At 41.0% G+C, this 20,830-nt stretch overlaps 1 protein-coding gene across 1 annotated transcript in view; it reads left to right on the top strand.

The window, feature by feature from the left end:
* The first annotated feature begins 9,465 nt into the window (after positions 1 to 9,465).
* The window catches only part of VPS36 (vacuolar protein sorting 36 homolog), a 29,546-nt gene continuing 18,181 nt past the window's right edge, over positions 9,466 to 20,830 (top strand). The window contains exons 1-4 of the mRNA XM_043577990.1: positions 9,466 to 9,626; positions 15,774 to 15,842; positions 17,438 to 17,508; positions 20,258 to 20,372. Of these exons, the coding sequence (XP_043433925.1) occupies positions 9,531 to 9,626; positions 15,774 to 15,842; positions 17,438 to 17,508; positions 20,258 to 20,372 (351 nt within the window). The 5' untranslated portion in view covers positions 9,466 to 9,530. The remainder of the gene's footprint in view (positions 9,627 to 15,773; positions 15,843 to 17,437; positions 17,509 to 20,257; positions 20,373 to 20,830) is intronic.

Here is a 20,830-nt window from a genome sequence, read left to right as displayed (position 1 = left end):
ATTTTTTGAGTAACCTCCATATTGTTTTCCAGAGTGGCTGCACCAGTTTGCATAACCACCAACAGTGTAAGAGGGTTCCCCTTTCTCTGCATCCTCAGCAAAATTATTGTTTCTTGAGTTGTTAATTTTAGCTGTTCTGACAGGTGTGAGGTGGTAGCTCATTGTGGCTTTGATTTGTATTTCCCTGATGATGAGTGATGTGGAGCATCTTTTCATGTGTCTGTTAGCCATCTGGATGTCTTCTTTGGAAAAACGTCTATTCATGTCTTCTGCCCATTTCTTAATTATATTGATATTGCTTGTTTTTTGGGCGTTGAGTTTGATAAGTTCTCTATAATTCTGTAGAATCTATAGATTCTCTATACTGTTTACCAGATGTGTCATTTACAAATATCTTCTCCCAGTTGCCTTTTAGTTTTGTTGATTGTTTCCTTTACTGAGCAGAAGCTTTATATCTTGATGAGATCCCAATTGTTCATGTTTGCTTTTGTTTTCCCTGCCTCCAGAGACATGTTTAGTAGAAAGTTGCTGTGGCCAAGTTCAAAAAGGTTGCTGCCTGTGTTCTCCTCTAGGATTTTGATGGTTTCATGTCTTACATTTAGGTTTTTCACACATTTTGAATTTATTTCTGTGTACAGTATAAGAAAGTGGTCTATTTTCATTCTTTTGCATGTTGCTGTCCAGTTTTCCCAGCACCATTTGTTGAAGAAACTGTCTTTTTTCCATTGGATATTCTTTCCTGCTTTGTCAACGATTAGTTGGTTGTACATTTGTGGGTCCATTTCTGAGTTCTCTATTCTGTTCCATTGATCTGTGTGTCTATTTTTGTGCCAGTACCATACTGTCTTGATGATTACAGCTTTGTAATATACCTTGAAGTCCAGAACTGTGATGCCTCCAGCTTTGGTTTTCTTTTTCAATATTACTTTGGCTATTTGGGGTCTTTTCTGGTTCCATACAAATTTTAGAATTGTTTGTTCTAGTTCTGTGAAGAATGTTGTGCTATTTTGATAGGGATTGCATTGAACGGGTAGATTGCTTTGGGTAGTGGTAGTATAGATATTCTAACAAGATTAATTCTTCCAATCCATGAGCATGGAATGTCTTTCCATTTGTTTGTGTTGTCCTCAATTTCTCTCGTCAATGTTTTATAGTTTTCAGAGTATAGGGCTTTCGCCTCCCTAGTTAAGTTTATTCCTAGGTATTGTATTCTTTTTGGTGCAATTGTAAATGGAATTGTTTTTTAAACTTCTCTTTCTGCTACTTCATTATAAGTGTATAGAAATGCAACCGATTGCTGCGCTTTAATTTCGTAATCTGCAACTTTACAGGATTCATTTATTCTAGTAGTTTTTGGTTGGAGCCTTTAGGCCTTTCTATATATAGTATCATGTCATCTGTAAATTGTTTTTAATCCCCCAAACTACTCAAGTAAAACTTTTACCTGAGAATACTTTGTTCCATTAGTCTCACTTTATAGCTATCAAGATGAGCAATTTCTAATGTCATTTTTCATGATCTCTTCTCTTAGAAAAAGAGAATTAGTGATGAAGAGACTCCCCCACCCCGCTTTTTTTTAAAGTAGGCTCCACACCCAATGTGGGACTTGAACTAATGACTCTGAGATCAAGACCTAAAATCAAGAATTGGATGCTCTACCAACTGAGTCACGTAGGTGCCCAGAGACTCCTTTCTTTATGAATGAGAATGGCCATGCTCCCTGGAGGCAAAAACACATCATGCTTGTTCAGCATCACTATTTATTAGGGAAGTGCAAATCAAAAGTACAATGAGATATCACCTCACACTGCTTAGATTGACTATCATTGAGAAAAAAAAAAAACAACCCAAGTATTGGCAAAGATGTGGAGAAAAGGAAACCCTTGTACACTGTTGGTGGGAATGTAAATTGGTTCAGAAATATGTTTACTTCTCAAAACTTTAAGAATAGTACTACCAAGGGGTACCTAGGTGGCTCAGTCAGTTAAGCATCTGACTTCGCCTCAGGTCATGATCTCACAGTCCGTGAGTTCGAGCCCCGCGTCGGGCTCTGTGCTGACAGCTTGGAGCCTGGAGCCTGCTTCAGATTCTGTGTCTCCCTCTCTCTGACCCTCCCCCGTTCATGCTCTGTCTCTCTCTGTCTCAAAAATAAATAAATATATATAAAAAAAAAAAGAATAGTACTACCATATGACCCAGTTACTCCGCTTCTGGGTATTTATCCAGAGTATGAAAACACTAATTCAAAAATATATATCACCCCTATGTTTACTGCAGCATCATTTACGATAGTCAAGATATGGAAGCAACCTAAGTGTCCATCGATGGCTGAATGGATAAAGAAGTGGTGGTGTGCATACACACACACACACACACACACACACACACACACACATTGACAGTGGAATATTAGTCATAAAAAGGTTTGCAATCTTGCCATCTGCAACAACATGGATGGATTTGAGAGTGTTATGTTTAGTGAAATAAGTCAGAGGGAGAAAGATAAGAAAACATATGATTTCACTCCTATGTGGAATCTAAAAATAAAAGAAAACAAAACAAATGAGCAAACAAAAGAAAAACTTATAGACACAAAGAGCTGATTGGTAGTTACCAGAGGGGAGGGGGTAGGGGTGGATCAAATGGGCAAAGGAGGTCAAACGTATGGTAATGGATGATAGCTAGACTTTCAGAGGTGATCACTTTATAATGAATAGAGAGGTCAAATTATACATACCAATTTTACCTCAATCAAAAAACAAACACATCCTGCTTTTAGTTAAGAACTAGAGTTCCAAATAATATAGCAACTATGATGATCTATATAGTCCTTTTTAAAAAATGTTTATTTTTGAGAGACAGACAGACAGACGGGGGGGGGGGCGGTGGGTAGGGGCAGAAACAGAGGGAGAGAGAATCCCTAGCAGGTTCCACACTGCCAGCGCAGAGCAGGGTCTGAACTCACGAACCGTGAGATCATGATCTGAGCCGAAAGACGCCTAACCTACTGAGCCACCCAAGTGCTCCAATGATAATCTATATAGTCTTATAACAACAAAAATCTTCCCATTACGTACTTCAAGAAAATCATAATGTAGAATAATTTTAAGTAGTGATAGTAGCAATACATGTACCAGTTGTTTCAAACACTCTACCACTATTACAGAGGAATATCGTAATTAAAAAATCGTATTTTAGAAGGGGAACATAATGTCCACAGAAAAACAAAACTCAAAAATTAAGTTCTTCTACTATCTCTAGCTTTCTTCTCATATTTTTGACCTGGTTTTGGTCTCAAGTTTTATGAGCTATGAAGATACTTAAAACATGTATAACCTGTGGTGTGTGTGTGGGGGGGGGGGGTGGGGAGTGTAGCTTTGGTCATGAGATTGCATTCTAGGGCTTTCTCTCCCACAGCTCACAAGACACAGGGGTCCTGTACCATTTTCCATACATGGAGTGGAACCCTCAGATCACAGAACTCAACTGTGTACACTTTTATTATCTCTCTTCTTTTTAGGGAGCTGTGTTGAACAATTTTAATCTTGATTGTTGCATCCTGAGGAAAAGAGGGTCTTTTTCCTGTCCCTGCTGGCTTCTCAGCTTTCCTTCTCCCTGGCTCTGATGTTTGAGCACTTCTCCGAAGTCAGCCCTGGGAATACTGACAGCGCTGTGCATTGGATTTCAACAAGTTTCTGCTTTCAGTTAGTTGCTATGATGGTTAATTTTATATCAACTTGGCTGGGCCACAGGGTGCCCAGATATTTGGTCAAATATTATTTTTTTAAATGTTTTTATTTATTTTTGAGACAGAGACAGAGCATGAGCAGGGGAGGGGCAGAGAGAGAGGGAGACACAGGATCTGAAGCAGGCTACAGGCTCTGAGCTGTCAGCACAGAGCCTGATGTGGGGCTCAAACTCACGGACCATGAGATCACAACCTGAGCCGAAGTCGGATGCTTAACCAACTGAGCCACCCAGGCGCCCCTGGTTAAATATTATTTTGAGTGTTTCTGTGAGGGTGTTTTTGGGTGAGATTGACAGTTAAATTGGCAGACTCTGAGTAAAGCAGATTGCCCTTCATAATGTGGCGGGCCTCGTCTAATCAGCTGAAGGCCTGGACACAATAAAAGTCTGACTCTCCCCATTCCCAGCAAGAAAAATTCTGCAAAGATGGCCAAAGATGGCCTTCAGACTCAAACTGGAACATCTGCTCTTTTTAGTTCTCCAGATTGATGGCCATGATCGCCTTTGGACTTGTACTGTACCGTTAGCTCTCCTGGGTCTCCAGCCTGCCTGCCCTTACTGTAGATTTTGGACATGCCAGCGTCCATAACCGTATGCATTAATTCTTTATTCCATCTCTTTCTCTGGAGAACTCTGACTAATACAGATACCCTGTTCTCATTCTTGGACGAACTACCAGGCAGGTACTCTGGCCTACTCCATTCTTATCTCAACATGTCTGAGACACATGACATTTTTCCTTGCTCCAGCCTAGAAAGAGAAAACCCTTGTACAGGTGTCTATCCCAGCAGCTGTCATGTGTCAGGCACATTTGTTTACTGTGAAGTGTATGCCCCTCAAGGGTAGGGTAGAATGAATACCTTGTTTTCATGTCCATATTACCCAGCATTTTGATCATTGCAAAATCCAGGAGAAACTGCACAATTCCACATCAGAGTAGGACACTTAGCTTACATGATGCCACTTTTAATAGGAGAAAAGGCAAAAAGATATAAATAATCTAACGGTAAAAAATCAGGAAATGACAGTAAATGGTTACAGGTAATGATGGCATATTACCATGATTAAAATGTCAAATAGGGGTGCCTGGGTGGCTCAGTCATTTGAGCATCCAACTCTTGATTTTGGCTCGGGTCATGATCCCAGGATTGCTCCACACTCAGTGTGGATTCTTTCTCTCTCCCTCTGCCCCTCTCTCTTGCTTGCATGCTCTTTCTCTCTAAAATGAAAATAAAAAATAAAATGTCAATGTTTAGTGCTTTGGGATACAGTCATGATATAAAATGAAAAGTATGAAAAGACAGAAGAAAAGAGTCATAAATAGACCAGAACATACACAGAATTTTAGAACATGATATCGGTGGTGACTTAATTCAGTGGAGAAAAGATGGTTTCTGTATGTTGGAAAGAGTCTTACCTTTCTTATAAAAACTATGCTACAGATCAGTGACTCCATGATTAGGAGAAATGCAGAGCCATGGGAAAAGAGAGGGAGTCTTTCCTCCACCCCTCGGTCACATGGGCTGGCATGCAGCTTTGGGACTTGAAGGACAGACCAGGGTAAGGCAAGTAAGTGCCCTCACATGCATGGCCTGACTTCACTCTCCTTGCCGTAGTCCTGGACTGTTGATTTTGCCTTTAAAATTAATATTTTGCTTATCATAGATTTTTTTGAATTCATCTTGTTAAGAAAAAAAACACATTGCTTTACTACACCCAAATAGAAAGCTTTTGGACAGCAAAGGATAGCATCAACAACACAAAAAAGCAACCTACTGAATGGGAGAAGTTATTTGCAAATGATACATCTGATAAGGGGTTAATATCCAAAATATATAAAGAACTTATACAACTGAACCCCCTCAAAAACAAATAAGCCAACTAAAATGGGCAGGGGACCCAAATAGACATTTTTCCAAAGAAGATATACAGATGGCCAACACACACATGAAAAGACATTCAACATCACTAACCATTGGGAAAATGCAAACTAAAACCACAATGAGATGTCACCTTACACCTTTCAGAATGGCTACATTCAAAATGACAAGAAATAACATGTGTTGGTGAGGATGTGGAGAAAAAGGAACCCTCATGCACTTTGGTGGGAGTGCAAATTCATGCAGCCACTGTGGAAAACAGTATGGAGGTTCATCAAAAAACTAAAAATAGAACTACCTTATGACCCGGTAACTCCACTACTGGGTATTTACCCAAAGAAAGTGAAAACGCTAATTCAAAAAGATATCTGCATCTCTATGTCTATTGCAGTATTAATTATAATAGCCAAGGTATGGAGGCAGCCCAACTGTCCATCGATAGACCAATGGATAAAGAGGTGGTATATATATACAAGGAGTATACACAAGGAGTATTACTCAGCCATAAAAAGGATGAGATCTTACCATTTGTGGCAACATGGATGGATATAGAAGGCATGACGCTAAGTGACATAAGTCAGACAGAGAAAGACAAATACCACATGGTTTCACCCATATGTGGAATCTAGAAAACAAAATAAGTGAATACACAAAAAGCAGAAAGGGACCCATAAATACAGAGAACAAGTTGATGGTTGCCAGAGGGGAAGGGGATGGGAGGAAGGGCAAAATGGGTGAGGGGAGTGGGAGACACAGGCTTCCAGTTATGGAATGAATAGGTCATGGGGATACCACGTACAGCATGGGGAATATAGTTAATTAATAAAAAAGAATTAAAAAAAAAACACCAAACATTTCTTTAACATATCATTTTTCTCAATAACTGAATTTTTTTGGCACCTCCTCAAGTTTTGCACCTGTGAGGAGTGTCTCCCTCCCCTCGCCCAAGTGCCAGGCCTGCCCAGCTTGGGAGAAATCAGTGGCTTCTCTTGCCAGCAGCACTGGAAAGGAGTTGAACAGTGCCTGACACATAGCGGGTATTTAATGAGTAGTTTTTGAATAGTGGTTTAATGAGTGGGTAGATTGAAGTCAGAGAAGCCTGTCTTTAAATAGCTCCAAAGAGATGTTCTCAACTTACTGACCTACTTGCCTATGGTTCCCTGGGAAAAACCACCTGTCAGTCCTTGCCATGTGAGATCCTAGTAGGGTGCCTTGCATAGGCACCGGGAGATCTCACAGATATAGAAAAGCAAAAGCGATCATAAGACGCTTAGGGAAACAGCAGCTTTAAGAAGGAACAAGATGAATTAGAATAGGAGGCTACTGTGGAGTGTGAATTCAGGGATGTCATAGAAGAAAATGTTATTAAAAATGCGGTGAGAATTCTGTGTAGATATAATCAGAACATTCTAGTGTTTCTGGAACTAAAAAATATTTGAGAACTTCAAAAAGTCCCAATTAAAAAATTCAACAGAAGAATTGGAAAAATGAGTGGTCACTGTTAACACAAATTTAGCCCCAAAATATATAGAAATGAACATGATAGGGTGAAAGGTAGGGGTCATGGGAAACAGTTACGATGGACCTAAAACACACAAGTAATAAAGGTCCTAAAGGGGCAAAAAAGAACACATAGACCAGAAGTAATAATCAAAGAAATAACAGAGGAACACTTTCCTGAAGGGGACAGAAACTTGAGCCTTCAAATTTAAAAGGACCATCATCATCTCACAGGCAGGACAATGGAGAAGGATACAGGCCCACAATCTCTGACCTGGTGAAATTTCTGGACCCCAGGGGTAATGAGAAACTCTTAAACAGGTTCCAGACAGAACGGATCACTTACAGAGAACGAAGTAATCTAGTACTGGGCTTGCTTATACTTCGTTGCCTCTTTCAAGCCATGGCGTGGCAAAACCACATGCCAAATCAAATCCACGTCTTTCCTACTCTCCCATTAGGTTTTGCCCCTGAATGGGGCTGGAGTAGTGCTCCTCTGGCTTCACTTTGCGTGTTAGCAAACTTCGAGCAGGCCAGGCAATCATAGTATCCTTAGGTATACGCTCATACCTCCTCACGCCTCTCCCCCCTCTTCCAGTCTTGCTTCCTCCTCCGAGAAAACCAGTCCAGGGAATTTTTGCAGACTCCCACGGCAAAATCTCCCCGCCTCACATACCCTGCTCTCCTCTGATGATAGAAACGTCTCTGACCCTCTCTTGTGCCTTCTCATCTTCTGAAGGACGTCACCCAAGCACATCCCCCTCTCTCACCGCCGACCAGTGCTTTGCCTTCAATCACTGCTCTCAGCATTCAGACGTACGATTATTTTTTTCTACCTGGAAAACAAATTAACAAACAATCCAAACTTCTCAGCCTCACTCCGCCTTCCTGTTACCAACCCATTTCTTTGCTCTCCTTTGCAGCAAAGTCCTCAAAGGAGTGGTCTCTATTCCCTATCTACAATTCCTCTCCTCTTTTTCTCATTTAAGACCGCTCCATTAGGACTTGTTCTTCCGCCCCTCCATTGCACTCACTCTTGTCAAGGCCACCAATAACTCCACCAATAAGTCAAAGCAGTGAGGAATCCTCACTCCCATGGTCTTGACCCATGAGCAGATTTTTACACAGGCTCTTTCCTTCTCTTTAACAGTCTGTCTTTATTTGGCTTCCAGGACACCACGCTCTCCTGGTTGAATTCCTACCTCACCAGCGGCTCCTTCTCCATCTCCTTTTCTGTGCCTCTTCTTCTCCTGACCAGTTTAATTTGGTCTAAAGTAATAATCCTATCCTTTTAAGTGGAGGCTGTCCAACTTCATATGGTGTTAGCCATTCTTCAGGACAAGGATTTTCTTTCGATTAAAAGGCATTGAGAAATAGCCTCATCAGTAAATGAAAAATACAAGAATAAAATCACTATCAAGTAGCAAACATAACAAAAGTGATAACATCTAATATAGACAGAGCTACTTAGCCTGGGAAAAAGACCAATTTGCTGGTGGCACTGCATCCTGGTTAAATAAGTCCCCAATATGTAGCAAGCTAAAATTTGTGCAAACTCTTTAAAGCAATAATTCTATTTTGGAAAGACACGCTAAGAAAATAATCCTAAAAGCCCCAAAATATATCAATTGTAGCACTACAAATAATGCAAAGTGTATAAATAAAAGGAAAGGGGTAGCGACAGAAGCCCTGCAGGTGGGAGCCGCCAGGGTTTGTGGGTACCAACGCACAGATAAATCATGGAAGATGTACACATTAAAATATCGTCTAGGTAAACTCATGATACTGAAAATGTTTAAATGAAAATGATTTTTTTTTAAAGCAGGCTCCACTCCAGTGTGGGACTTGAACTCACCACCCTGAGATCAAGAGTCACATGCTCTACCAACGGAGCTAGCCAGGCACCCCTAAATGAAAATGGTTTTAATGGGCAAAAAGGAGGGGGGGGGCGGGGACCAAGGTAGTACTTCCATACTGATTGCAGCTGTGTAGAGAACAGTTCAGGCCATAAATCTTCATTTGGAAAGAAAAGTTCCAGTATTATTTACAGCCTTTTACGAACGTGACAACATGCTGGGCAGTGACAAGAAAACGGCACAAATACAAGGGATAATGCACAATAGGGAAGTCCAAGCTGCGTCCTGGCCTCCCTTAAAGTCCCTTGCAAGCTCCGGGTTTGTGCCCGAACTGGACAAAGGATGGGGTGGACGACCCCGCCGGGCCACCGGCCGACTGACCGACAGGGGGCGCTCTACGCACGACCCCAGGTTTCCCGGGCACGCTCCCTCCCTGCCCGCCTCCGCCCCGCCCGCCGCCAGGGGGCGCCGCAGGCTATTCAGCGCTGGGCTCGCGTCCCTGGAGCGCCGGCGCGGGCGAGCGGCGGAGGCCGGCCTGCCGGCGGCCATGGACCGCTTCGTGTGGACCAGCGGCCTCCTGGAGATCAACGAGACGCTGGTGATCCAGCAGCGCGGCGTGCGCATCTACGACGGCGAGGAGAAGGTAGAGGCGGCCTCGGGGACGGGTGCGCGGTCTGGCCAGCCTGAGGGGCCTCCGCCCGGGTGCCGGGTCCGCACGCCACGGCGCTTGGGCGGCCGCGCTCAGGGAGCGGCGGGGACGGCAGACGGCTTGGCCGGGTGCCTGCTCCTCGGGCCCGGATCCGGCGCGGTGACGGCGGGCCGCGCCGGGCCGGTGCCTCCTTTGTCCGGCTCGCTGGCCGGGGTGCCTAGCCGAGCCGGGTGCGGCCGGCGGGCGTGCGGTCCGCCCCAGCGAGCGGCGGGCAGTGCCCCGCAGGGCTTTCTGAGAAGCGTGTCCGGGTCTCACTGGTCGCCTTTCCGCCCCCCCCCCCACTTTTTTCCCCCCGGAATGACTTAAGGAAGGAGTCTTGAGCGTTTGTTTAGTGAAGTGATGTGGTAGGCCATGCCTTGTCACCCGGGCGCAAACCTTGGGAGAGGCGCTTGCGAATGGAGACAAGTGTTACTAGCCCGGCGTGAGCGTCTTGTGGAGACTTCCGTCCGACTGTTACCTCCCGGGGAACCGGCTCGGCTCAGCCCGGGCGGCGCCCCGCGGGAAGATCCGTACTCCAGACACGAGCGCTGGGGGACAGGCTGCTTTACTCAGGAGGCAGGCGGCCTGGGAAGACGGTGGACTCACATCCCGAAGCCTATGCTCCCCGTCCGGGCGAAGCCAGAAGGATTTAAAGGGGCGGGGGGGGGGGCGAGTAGGGGAGAGGGAGGGGTGCTCCGTGCAGGAGAAGCAGGTGCCCTGGCTTTGACCCAGGTGGACGTGACCCTGAACAGACCTGCTGGCCTCAGCCGCAGCTGTTTGCCAATGCAGTCAGGCCGTATCTTCTTGGGGGAAGTTTGGTCCTGATCAGAAAAATGTTCGAAACCCGCTTATTCTAACCAGGGTTTTTAGTTTCCAGAAGTTTTCACCTGCTCTCTCATCTTCTTTGTGGTGTTATTGATGAAACTTCCTTCCGTACTTTTGCATTTGTTCCTTGACCCATAGCTTTTCCTGGTCGGTGCTTGCAGAAGCTCGAGGCTTCCTTCCTCCTAGGTCATGGAGGGCGGCAGGGGTTACCCAGCTGTCTACAGGCGCAGCTGACATGACACCGGACCCAGGTGCTCTGCCTCCCTGAGGGCATTTTCCACGTACTGTTTCCTCTCTTATCAAGGCAGGGTCTTTTTCTTAAATAACTTGCTTGGTTTTACTCCATTTCCTGCCTCGGCACTTTGGTTAACTTGATCGCAATTGGGTTTGCATCTCTTGGTCCGAGTGACAAGCTAAATGGTTTTTGAATGAAGGTTACACCCTTGGAACTGTTTTAAACAGGAAGCATAATCAACTTCAGCATTCAGAACTGAATGTTGACAATGATAGATTGGTCTTCAGAAACTCCCCTAAAGACAGCCCATGCTGGAAGTCACACTTTTGCAGAACACCACCCTCTGTTGTTGTATGTAACTCCGGTATGCAAATTAGGAGCATCTTGGCTGGCACATAATACAACTACGTCCGTTTAAGACCATAACAAGTCAAAACCATTAGGACCTGTATATGCAAAACCATTGCTCAATCAGTGAATTCTAGTGTTTCCTTTAAGGTTTTTTTTGTTTTTTGTTTTTGTTTTTGGTTTTGGTTTTGTTTTTTTTTTGCCTATTTTAATGGACAAGTAGATATAGTTATCAGAGGATTAACAAAAAAGTACTGGGAAGAATTTAGTTAAGATCCTTTGATCTCGTCGAGAATTTTTAACTGTTCTAAAGGCTGAGGGTAGTGAGGGAGGAATGTAGGTGTCCTGAAATGGAAGCAGAGCTCTAAGACAAGCTTGCTCACCGCTGTGGTCCCTGAGCTGCATCTAATGAGTCACTTGCTGAGCTGTCCCCAGTGTGACTGAGGGCTAGACTGATTCCTAGGGGGAAGTCCCATGTCCTGGCTTCCTCCATCTGCTGGAAAGCTTCCAGACCTCATGCAGTCTGAAGACTCTAGGAAGCTCCTTATCAGCCTCCAGATCTGGTCAAGTTCCCTTTCAGTGTCTTTCCCTGGCTCCCTTGGTCTAGGACACTCCAGTCCAGACTGCTTAGCCTTCATAGCTTTGCGTCCCAACACGTTTCTCAGGCAGGCATGCACGTGGCTGTCTCATAGGCCAGGTGGACGCTCCTGGAGGGCAGAAAGTGTGCCTTACTCATCCTTGTATCTTTTGGCTCATCGTGGGTGTGAAATACATGGAAAAAAAGACCTGAATAATAGGAGTACCTACTATGTGCCAGGAGCTTTACGTACAATCTCATTTAATCCTATTACTGGGCATATGAGGTATTTTATGGATGAGAAAATAACTCTTAGAAAGTGACTTGCCCACAGAGTTGGTTATCAGGAGAGACAGGAGTTAAATCTCTGTTGATCAGACTCCCAAAGGCTCTGCTTAATTGACTGTGCTACAATGCTTTCACAAATGTAGCAGTCACCAGTGCCAGACTCTTTATGTAATGCTTAATATAGTGAATCCTCCCAAAGATGAGGACACTCAGTTGACAGTTGAGAAAACTGTGACCCATCTGAGGTGACACGTTTAGAGTAGACTGGGCTCTTCCCACCGCCCAAGCGTCTCTTGTGAATAAATGAGCACCTGCTTGTTTCTACAGGCACAGTTTTCATGGGCCCGTTATGACCACACAGTATGTTTTCTTAAGTAGCATAGACAGGTCATTTGTTTAAATTCACAAAAGCTTCTATAGCCTGAGCTAATTTAAATAATAATGAAAGCAGGTTAGTAGTGTATAAAGTGGCAAGTTGGCAGCATATACTGGGAGACTTAGAAAATGTTTATTTTCTTCCAGCTAGCTGTTTGACTTTTAGGGATTTACCCTTGGGAAGTAATCAGAGATGCATAAACATTTAATGAATGAGGATGCTCATCTCAGCACTACTATATATATATTATATATTATTACATATAGGGAAAATTGGAAGCAATCTCAGTGACCACCGTAGGGTTTTGTTAATTAAATGGGATATGCCTTAATCAGCATGAGGAATTACTAATGAGAGATTGCTAACTGAAAAAAGCTACTTATAAAACTACAAATATAATGGCTTCATTTTATTTAAAAATTATTTACACATGCACACACATATACACACACACATACACACACTCTGGCTGGTATGATTATGAGTGATTTCATTTTCTTTTTTAGACTTCCATTTTTTTTTTTCAAATTTTCTACACTGTATTACTTTTATAAAAGAAAAATGTTAACTAAAAACAAAACAAAACAGGGTAAGAGCTTGTCCAGCAAAAGCCTAAGTTACATCAACTTTGAAGTAGTTAAAATTGTTCTAGCTCTGAGTGGCTGGAGCAAACCAGCCTAAACTTGTCTATCAGGTTTAGCTCATAATCCCTTGGAATCCCTGAAGGGAACTATTACACAATATCTTCACTTGGAGCATCAGCATTACATTCGCACATTGTTAATTGACACAGTAATGGAATATACTCTGCCTTCAGCTTTAACTTACATCCTTATGCTTGAATTTCAGTGCGAGAAAGTGCATCTGCTTAATCAGAACTGTTGTGCTGTAACGTAGCACCAGGTACTCAAGTTGATAAAGTACTTGCTTTTGGAAAAGGGAAATCTTACTCATTGACCAAAAAGAAGTTTTAAAAATCTCTTTTTTATGTGTATTTATTTTTGAGTCAGCGAGCGAGAGAGAGGAGAGGCAGAGGGTCCGAAGTGGGCTCTGCCCTGACAGCAGCAAGCCCGACTCGGGGCTCGAACTCAGTAATAGCTCATGCATGACCTGAGTCAAAATCATGAGTCAGATGCTTAACTGACTGAGCCACCCAGGTTCCCCTGTATTACAGTTTTTAAAAACATTTTTTACATTTATATTTTGGGTAGGTGATACAATCCCATGACAAAAATTCAAAAACCACAAAAGGTATAAAGTTAAAAGTCTCCCTTTCACCTTTGTCTCTTTGCGACTCAGTTCCCCCTCAGAGGCTAACCAGTGCATCATTCTGGAGAGCTGTGCATATGTATCATGCATAGGTATTTGTATAAATTGTGTTTCCTTTTTTAAGATGTAAATTTGTAATATGCTCTGCATACAGAGTGTTGCATCTCGCTTTTTTACTTCATCTGTGTGGAGAATTTACCATATTTTATCAATTCTAAATGTCCTTCCCCCCCCCCCCCCCACACACACATTTTAACAACCAGAATCAGGATGCGTTTCATAATCAGTGGCATCTTAGATTTTATCAAATACTTTACTATGATAGAGGCTCCTGATTTCTTTGTAATCACTGAGTAGTAGTTCATTGTGTGGATGTATATTTCTCTGTTGATGGGCATTTAACTTATTTCCTATATTTTGCTTTTCACAAACAGCAATGAATAACCTAGTAGTGTATGATTATGCACGTGTGGATTCATCTGTAGATAAATTGGATCAAAGGATATGTGTATTTGTATTTTTGATAGATTAATCTATTGCCCTCAGTGGAGGTTGTCCCTCCCAACAAGGTGTGCAAGTGCTTATTTCGCTAACATTTCACTTGCACGGTGTTACCAAGCTTTTGGACCTCTGCCAATCTCCTGGATGGACTGCCCTCATGTTCTCTTAATTGGCTTTTTTCTTGTTATCTGCAAGGTTGGGCATCTATTAATGTGCTTAAGAGTCATTGTAGTTCCTTTTATGTGAACTTTCTGTTAATAGTCTTTGCCCATTTCTCTGATGGATTACAGGCTATTTTTTAAAAGTGATTTGTAAGAGTACTTTATACGTTACAGAAATTAGCCCTTTGTCTCTGATGTGAGTTTCAGTTATTTTCCCCAGTCTGCCATCTTCGCCTTGGTGTTTTTTTGCTACAAGGAATTTGTGTGCATGTGTGTGTGGAGTTCACTTTATAAATGTTTGCCTCTAATGCTAATGGGCTTAGTGTTTTCCTTAGAAAGACCTTCTCTTACATCATGTAAAAAATTCTCGGGGCGCCTGGGTGGCTCAGTCGGTTGAGCATCTGACTTCGGCTTAGGTCATGATCTTGCAGTTAGTGAGTTCGAGCCCCGCGTCGGGCTCTGTGCTGACAGCTCAGAGCCTGGAGCCTGTTTTGGATTCTGTGTCTCCCTCTCTCTCTGCCCCTTCCCCACTCATACTCTGTCTCTCAAAAATGAATAAACGTTAAAAAAAAATTTTTTTTTAATTCTCTCATTTTTTCTAGTGCTTTTATAATTTTTCTTTTTTTTAACTCTAATATTTGATCTAGAATTTAATTTGGTAAAGTATATTAGGTATAAATCCAACATTATCATTATTATTATTATTATTTTTCTCTACTGGAGAACCCAGTTGTCCCAGTGTCATTGATTGAATCTCTAGCCACACTTATTTTTGTAGGTTTATGTCTATTTTCTTATTATTTAAAAATTATTTTAAAAAATTATATGAGTGTTATATACAAATTCAATCTCATGGTAAAAAATTCAATCAGTAATGAAATGGATAGTTTAAAAAAGGGGGCCTTTTCTTCTCTTCTTCCCATTTCCTCACACTTTTTTGAGATAATCATTGTTAACAGATCACGGAGTATCGCATTTGTATCTTTTTATACTATGTGTGTGTGTGTGGGGGGGTGGTGTGTATGTATGTGTAGACACATGCATATATCTCACATGAAGTTTGGGATATGGAGATTATCTCTATTTCTGTCTGATTACATTATATGTAATAGGCTGTAAATTGCTTCTTTCCCCACTAACTCTGTCGTATAGTTCTGTGATAGTCCATAGAGCTATACCTCATTCTTCCTAACCAATGCTTGGATTCCACAGTATGAATGTATCATACTTGATTTGACTACTACCCTATTGTTACTCATTTGGTTGTTTGCAATTTTTTCCTAATTTTATCAGGGCTGTATATATACATATATACATATACATATATACATATATACATATATATATGTATATATACAGCTTATGAAGCATATAGCATTGCTTCTCTTTAATTTGTGGTAAGCCTAATTCTCAAATGTTTATTTATATGATTAACTTTTTTGTGTGTAATTTATGAGGAAGAAAATCTGGACTGCATTAAGTAATACATCATTAATATTTTGTGATGATCTTGTCTTTCTAGATAAAATTTGATGCTGGGACGCTCCTTCTTAGTACACACCGACTAATTTGGAGAGATCAGAAAAATCATGTAAGATAAAGGTTTTTTTTTTTTTTTAATCTGTTGTAGGTTTTAAATCCCTGAAGTCTCTTTCTGTCTGTCTGTCTGTCAGAATTAAACAGATGCAATAAATTTCCATTTTCATAGGGTGCCTGGGTGGCTCAGTTGGTTAAGTGTCCGACTTTGGCTCAGGTCATGATCTCACGGCTCATGAGTTGCAGCCCTGCGTCAGGCTCTCTGCTGACATCTCAGAGCCTGGAGCCTGCTTCGGATTCTGTGTCTCCCACTCTCTCTGCCCCTCCCCTGCTTGCTCTCTCTCTCTCTTTTTCTCTAAAATAAATAATAAAACATTAAAATTTTTTTTTTAATTTCTGTTTTCACGATGTCAAGAAGTGTCTCATATGATCTCTCTGAATGGAGTGCAGATAGAGGAGTTAGAGGCTGTCCTTCATTCAGCTCAGAAAAGTCTATAGTTGCTAAACAGAGAGAGACTCATGGTCACTCCATTTTTAAACACCAGTCAGCCTACTGCATACCTGAATGTTCCGTGTGTAACGGCAGTATTTTTCCCACCTGTTGTCAGAGGTCCTCCAAACAAACTTCCTGAGAATCTGGAGTATGGGTCTGCTGGAAAGTAGATACTTTAACCTAGATACTGAGAAGAATGGCCTCAAAGTCATTCAGCAAGAGGAGAAACCTCCCTGTTTTTTCATTTCTAGGAAGAGAAAACAAGTTCCATGTATAAAGCTATTTTTATTCCAAAGAGCTTTAATTTGAAAGTGTGTGTGTGTATGTGCAAATTTCAGTGTTGCCAGTAAAATAAGCAATCTGTGTTATTTTCATAATTGCTGCCCTCCCCCCCCGCCATGACATTTTAATTTTATAGGCAAAGTATATACCATACTGAGGCTCTTTAAAGGCTACTAACTATTGCAAAATCTGACTCTTTTTAGCCCCAAGAATCAATTTCCTTTCATGGGGATATTGACCTTGTTGGTAAGGCACACCCTAGAACTGTTAATGTTGTCTAATTCTTTTAATTTTTATTTATTTATTAAAAAATTATCTTTAAATGTTTGTTTTTGAGAGAGAGAGGATGAGTGGGGAGGGACAAAGAGAGAGGGAGACACAGAACAGGTGTCTCACCCATATAGAATCACCCATATAGAACCACAGAATCACCCATATAGAACACTCCAGGTTTTGATTTACCTGTTCTGGGTTTTTTTTGTCTTCCCTATAAGAATATATATAAAAAGTTTTCATATAAATAGTGCTTTTAAAAAGAGGTACCTACTATAAAAACAAAGGTAGATATAGTTTCTTTAAAAAAAAACTTTATTTATTTTTGTTGTATATTTATGTTTATTTATTTTTTATGTATATTTATTTTTGACACAGAGAGAGACAGAGTGTGAGTAGGGGAAGGGCCGAGAGAGAGGGAGACACAGGATCTGAAGCAGGCTCTAGGCTCTGAACTGTCAGCAGAGAGCCTGACCCGGTGCTCAAACTCACAAACGTGAGATCATGACCTGAGCCAAAGTTGGACGCTTAACCGACTGAGCCATCCAGGTACCCCCTCTGATGAGTCTGAAGAGTCATATTTTCTGATGATTTCCTCCTAGGAGTGCTGCATGGCCATTCCTCTTTCCCAGATTGTGTTCATTGAAGAACAGGCAGCTGGAATTGGGAAAAGGTGAGGTGTTATATACTGCAGTCTTTTTCACAAAAAACATTCCAGTCAAGCTATTATTATTAGCCTGGTAGATATATTGCTGTGCCATGACTTCGTATGTGGGAGTGAACCTAATGATTGTGGTTTGGGGCTTTGTAAATAGTGGTCATTGGTCAGGAGCCCCCCTAAGAAGGTGTTTTCCTACATTAAACTCACGGGTAAATGGAAGTCATTCTTAAAGCACAAATCAAGTACCAAGGTTTGCTATATAATATCCTTGGATCAAAATAAATCAATGTCAGCCAGCTGTCCCTGCATGTATTTCCACAAACATTTGCTTTTGCACCTCTGTGTATGTAGTACTTAAAATCAGAAAGGACTCATCTGAGAAAAATGACTGACTTTACTTCACTTTCTTTTAAAAAAATTTTTTTTAATGTTTATTGATTTTTGAGAGAGACAGAGAGCCAGAGTGGGGGAGGGGCAGAGCGAGAAAGAGAGGGAGACATAGAATCCAAAACAGGCTCCAGGCTCTGAGCTGTCAGTACAGAGCCCCATGTGGGGCTCAAACTCGGGAGCAGCGAGATCATGACCTAGGCCAGAGTTGGACACTTAACCAACTGAGCCACCCAGGCGCCCCTTACTCCCATTTCTAGTTGATCATTAAGTTTCTCCACTTTGACTTTTTCACATATAGAAAGTATCATAGAAGTATCATAGTAGTATCATAGAATAGAAGTATCATAATAGTTATTGTCAAAAATGGGACATTTATAAAAGTAATAGGGGGTGCTGTTTATTATTGGACCAAGGAAGCATAAAATGGGGACTGTTTTAGGCAAACCAGGACATGTGATCACCCTGGTTTAAAGTCACACGTTCAGATGTTTCTGTTTAATCAAGTACATTAAAAATTCTGGGTTTATTTTTTCAGTACATGTAATTGAGGGCAGTTATGAACAAATATTGCTGATAACTTTTTTTTTCCATGTGGGCCCATCTTGAGCATTAGTATAGTTAACTTCAGTAGAGGTTAAATGGATGTTGAACTCCACTAGAAATGCAATGTGTCCCTTAATTATAATGTTGCTAGCATGAAAGATTGCTTATTTGACATAAAAGAAATTGACCAACATTTCAAAAAGATTAATAAAGGCATAGATTTTTAGAGTAGGCTATTTCTCTAATTTCTGTTTTTCCCCTCGTCATTTGTCTCCATCTCTTTAAGTTCTTTTTTTTTCAAATGGAGGTATAATTACATATAGCATTGTATGACTTTTAGGTGTACAACATAATGATTCAATATTTGTATGTATTACTTTTCTTAAGTTCTACAAAGTAAAACTTTAAGGTGTTCAAGATCATTTGAATTTTCCTCTGCTGTCTTCCAAGGGAATCTAAACTGTAACAAAAATATTTAAAATATTTACTTTCCCATTAGTGTCTTATTTTTAACCATGTCCAGTGAGTAAGAATTTAATAATATGCCAGGTTAACTTTTCTCAAACATTCTCTTTAGTTCTCATCTCTTCCCTCCCAAGCAATTACCGTATTTCATTGATTCAAAGATACACACACACACACACACACACACACACACACACACACATATTTATCGTTTCACCTTTTAACATCTCATAACCTGGGGCATGTGGGTGGCTCAGTCGGTTGAGCGTCCGATTCTTGATTTCAGCTCAGGTCATGATCCCACGGTAGTGGGATTGAGCCTTGTGTCAGGCTCCGCGCTAAGCATGGAGTCTGCTTAAGATTCATTCTTCCTCTGTCTCTCTCTCTTCTCTCTCCCTCTGACCCTTCCACACACATGGTGCTATCTCTTAAAAAAAAAAAACACACCAAAACACCAAACATCTCATAACCCAAGATGCTTCTTTGATTTGGTGGTTTTTAAACTTGAAATATGGCAATTGAATGACCTGTGAAATGAATATATTTAAAAACTGGCCTGAATATTTTATGCTGACTTTGGGATTTTTAACCTTCATTTGACAAAAGGCTCTAAGGTAGGTATCCAAGATACTTTGACTGAGTGCTTTGGTTTTGTTAATTTTCGGAAGAAGATTGTTTATTGAGCGGGCTAGGGGAAAAAGAGGAAAAAAGGCTTATAAAATTGAACAAATATAGTGATATTTTTATTAGTATAGAACATAATGGTAGTCATAAAGATTATGGTAGTTTGTGTTTCTAGAGCAGCAACATTTTGAGAATTGTTTTTGCTCTTGGATTATCTTCTAGATCATGCTGTTGATTGAGTGGCATTTTCCAAAAATTATACTGTAGAATGTTAGTTTTGGACAGAGTTTTAACAAAATGTCAGCTGGCCGGTTTTATACAGATAAGTTTTCACATTTTGTTTTCAAATGAGTAAGGTAGTATGCTTTGGCAGAAATTAGAGGCCCCCCTGGTAACCTCTGGGGATGATTCTGTCCATGGAAAACCCTAATCATAAGCCAACGTAATGAACTATCCCAAATTTTACAAACTTATTTTGAACTTATTTTTGAAACCACCTTCTGAATTAATCTATAGAACTAGTAACTTGAATGTCTTGGTTCGTAGCTTATAAATTACAAGTAGAGGTATTTTTGAAAGGTTCATTAATACTGATGTAATAAAAAATATAGAAGAATTCCTTTCAAGATGTCCCTTGTTTCTACATGAATTTCAAAAGTGAACTGAAATATATTAAAGGTTATGAAAATAGAATTAGTGATGCTTAAAGGTGATTAAATTCATCACATTTATTCCTCAGTGCCAAAATAGTGGTTCATCTTCACCCTGCTCCACCTAACAAGGAACCTGGTCCTTTCCAGAGTAGTAAGAACTCCTACATCAAACTCTCCTTCAAGGAACATGGCCAGATTGAGGTGAGCTTTTTTATGCATAAAATTGGACTAGAAATGTGTACTTGTGTGTGTTTTTATTGTTTGTTAATACGATGGAAATCCGTATTGTACAACATACCAGGTTTCACCATATTTTTACAACAAAATTTTTCTAATAGATTAAGCCTTATCAGTAGAAAAATGAAGTTTAGGTTCCAGTGAGAACAGGAAGCAGGAGGGTGTGGTCACAAGGAAAACCCAGAAGCTGGAAATATGCTAAGTCATGCTATTAGGCCACTAGTAAACTTTTCAGTGGTTTGGTTAAGGAGGCAGAGTATAATGCAGTGAAATGTTAAACTATCTTGGTATCTGATAGCTCATCAGCCTTAAATCAGGCAGTCTTTCTTTACTGACTCCATATAGATCTAATCACTTACCTACTTACTCCATGATATGATAATTTACAGGTTCTGGTTAGTAAGTGACTATATAAGTATTCC

The sequence above is a fragment of the Prionailurus bengalensis genome, chromosome A1 (genome assembly GCF_016509475.1).
Source record: "Prionailurus bengalensis isolate Pbe53 chromosome A1, Fcat_Pben_1.1_paternal_pri, whole genome shotgun sequence".
Lineage (NCBI taxonomy): Eukaryota > Metazoa > Chordata > Mammalia > Carnivora > Felidae > Prionailurus > Prionailurus bengalensis.
This window is presented reverse-complemented; position numbering and strand designations above follow the sequence as displayed.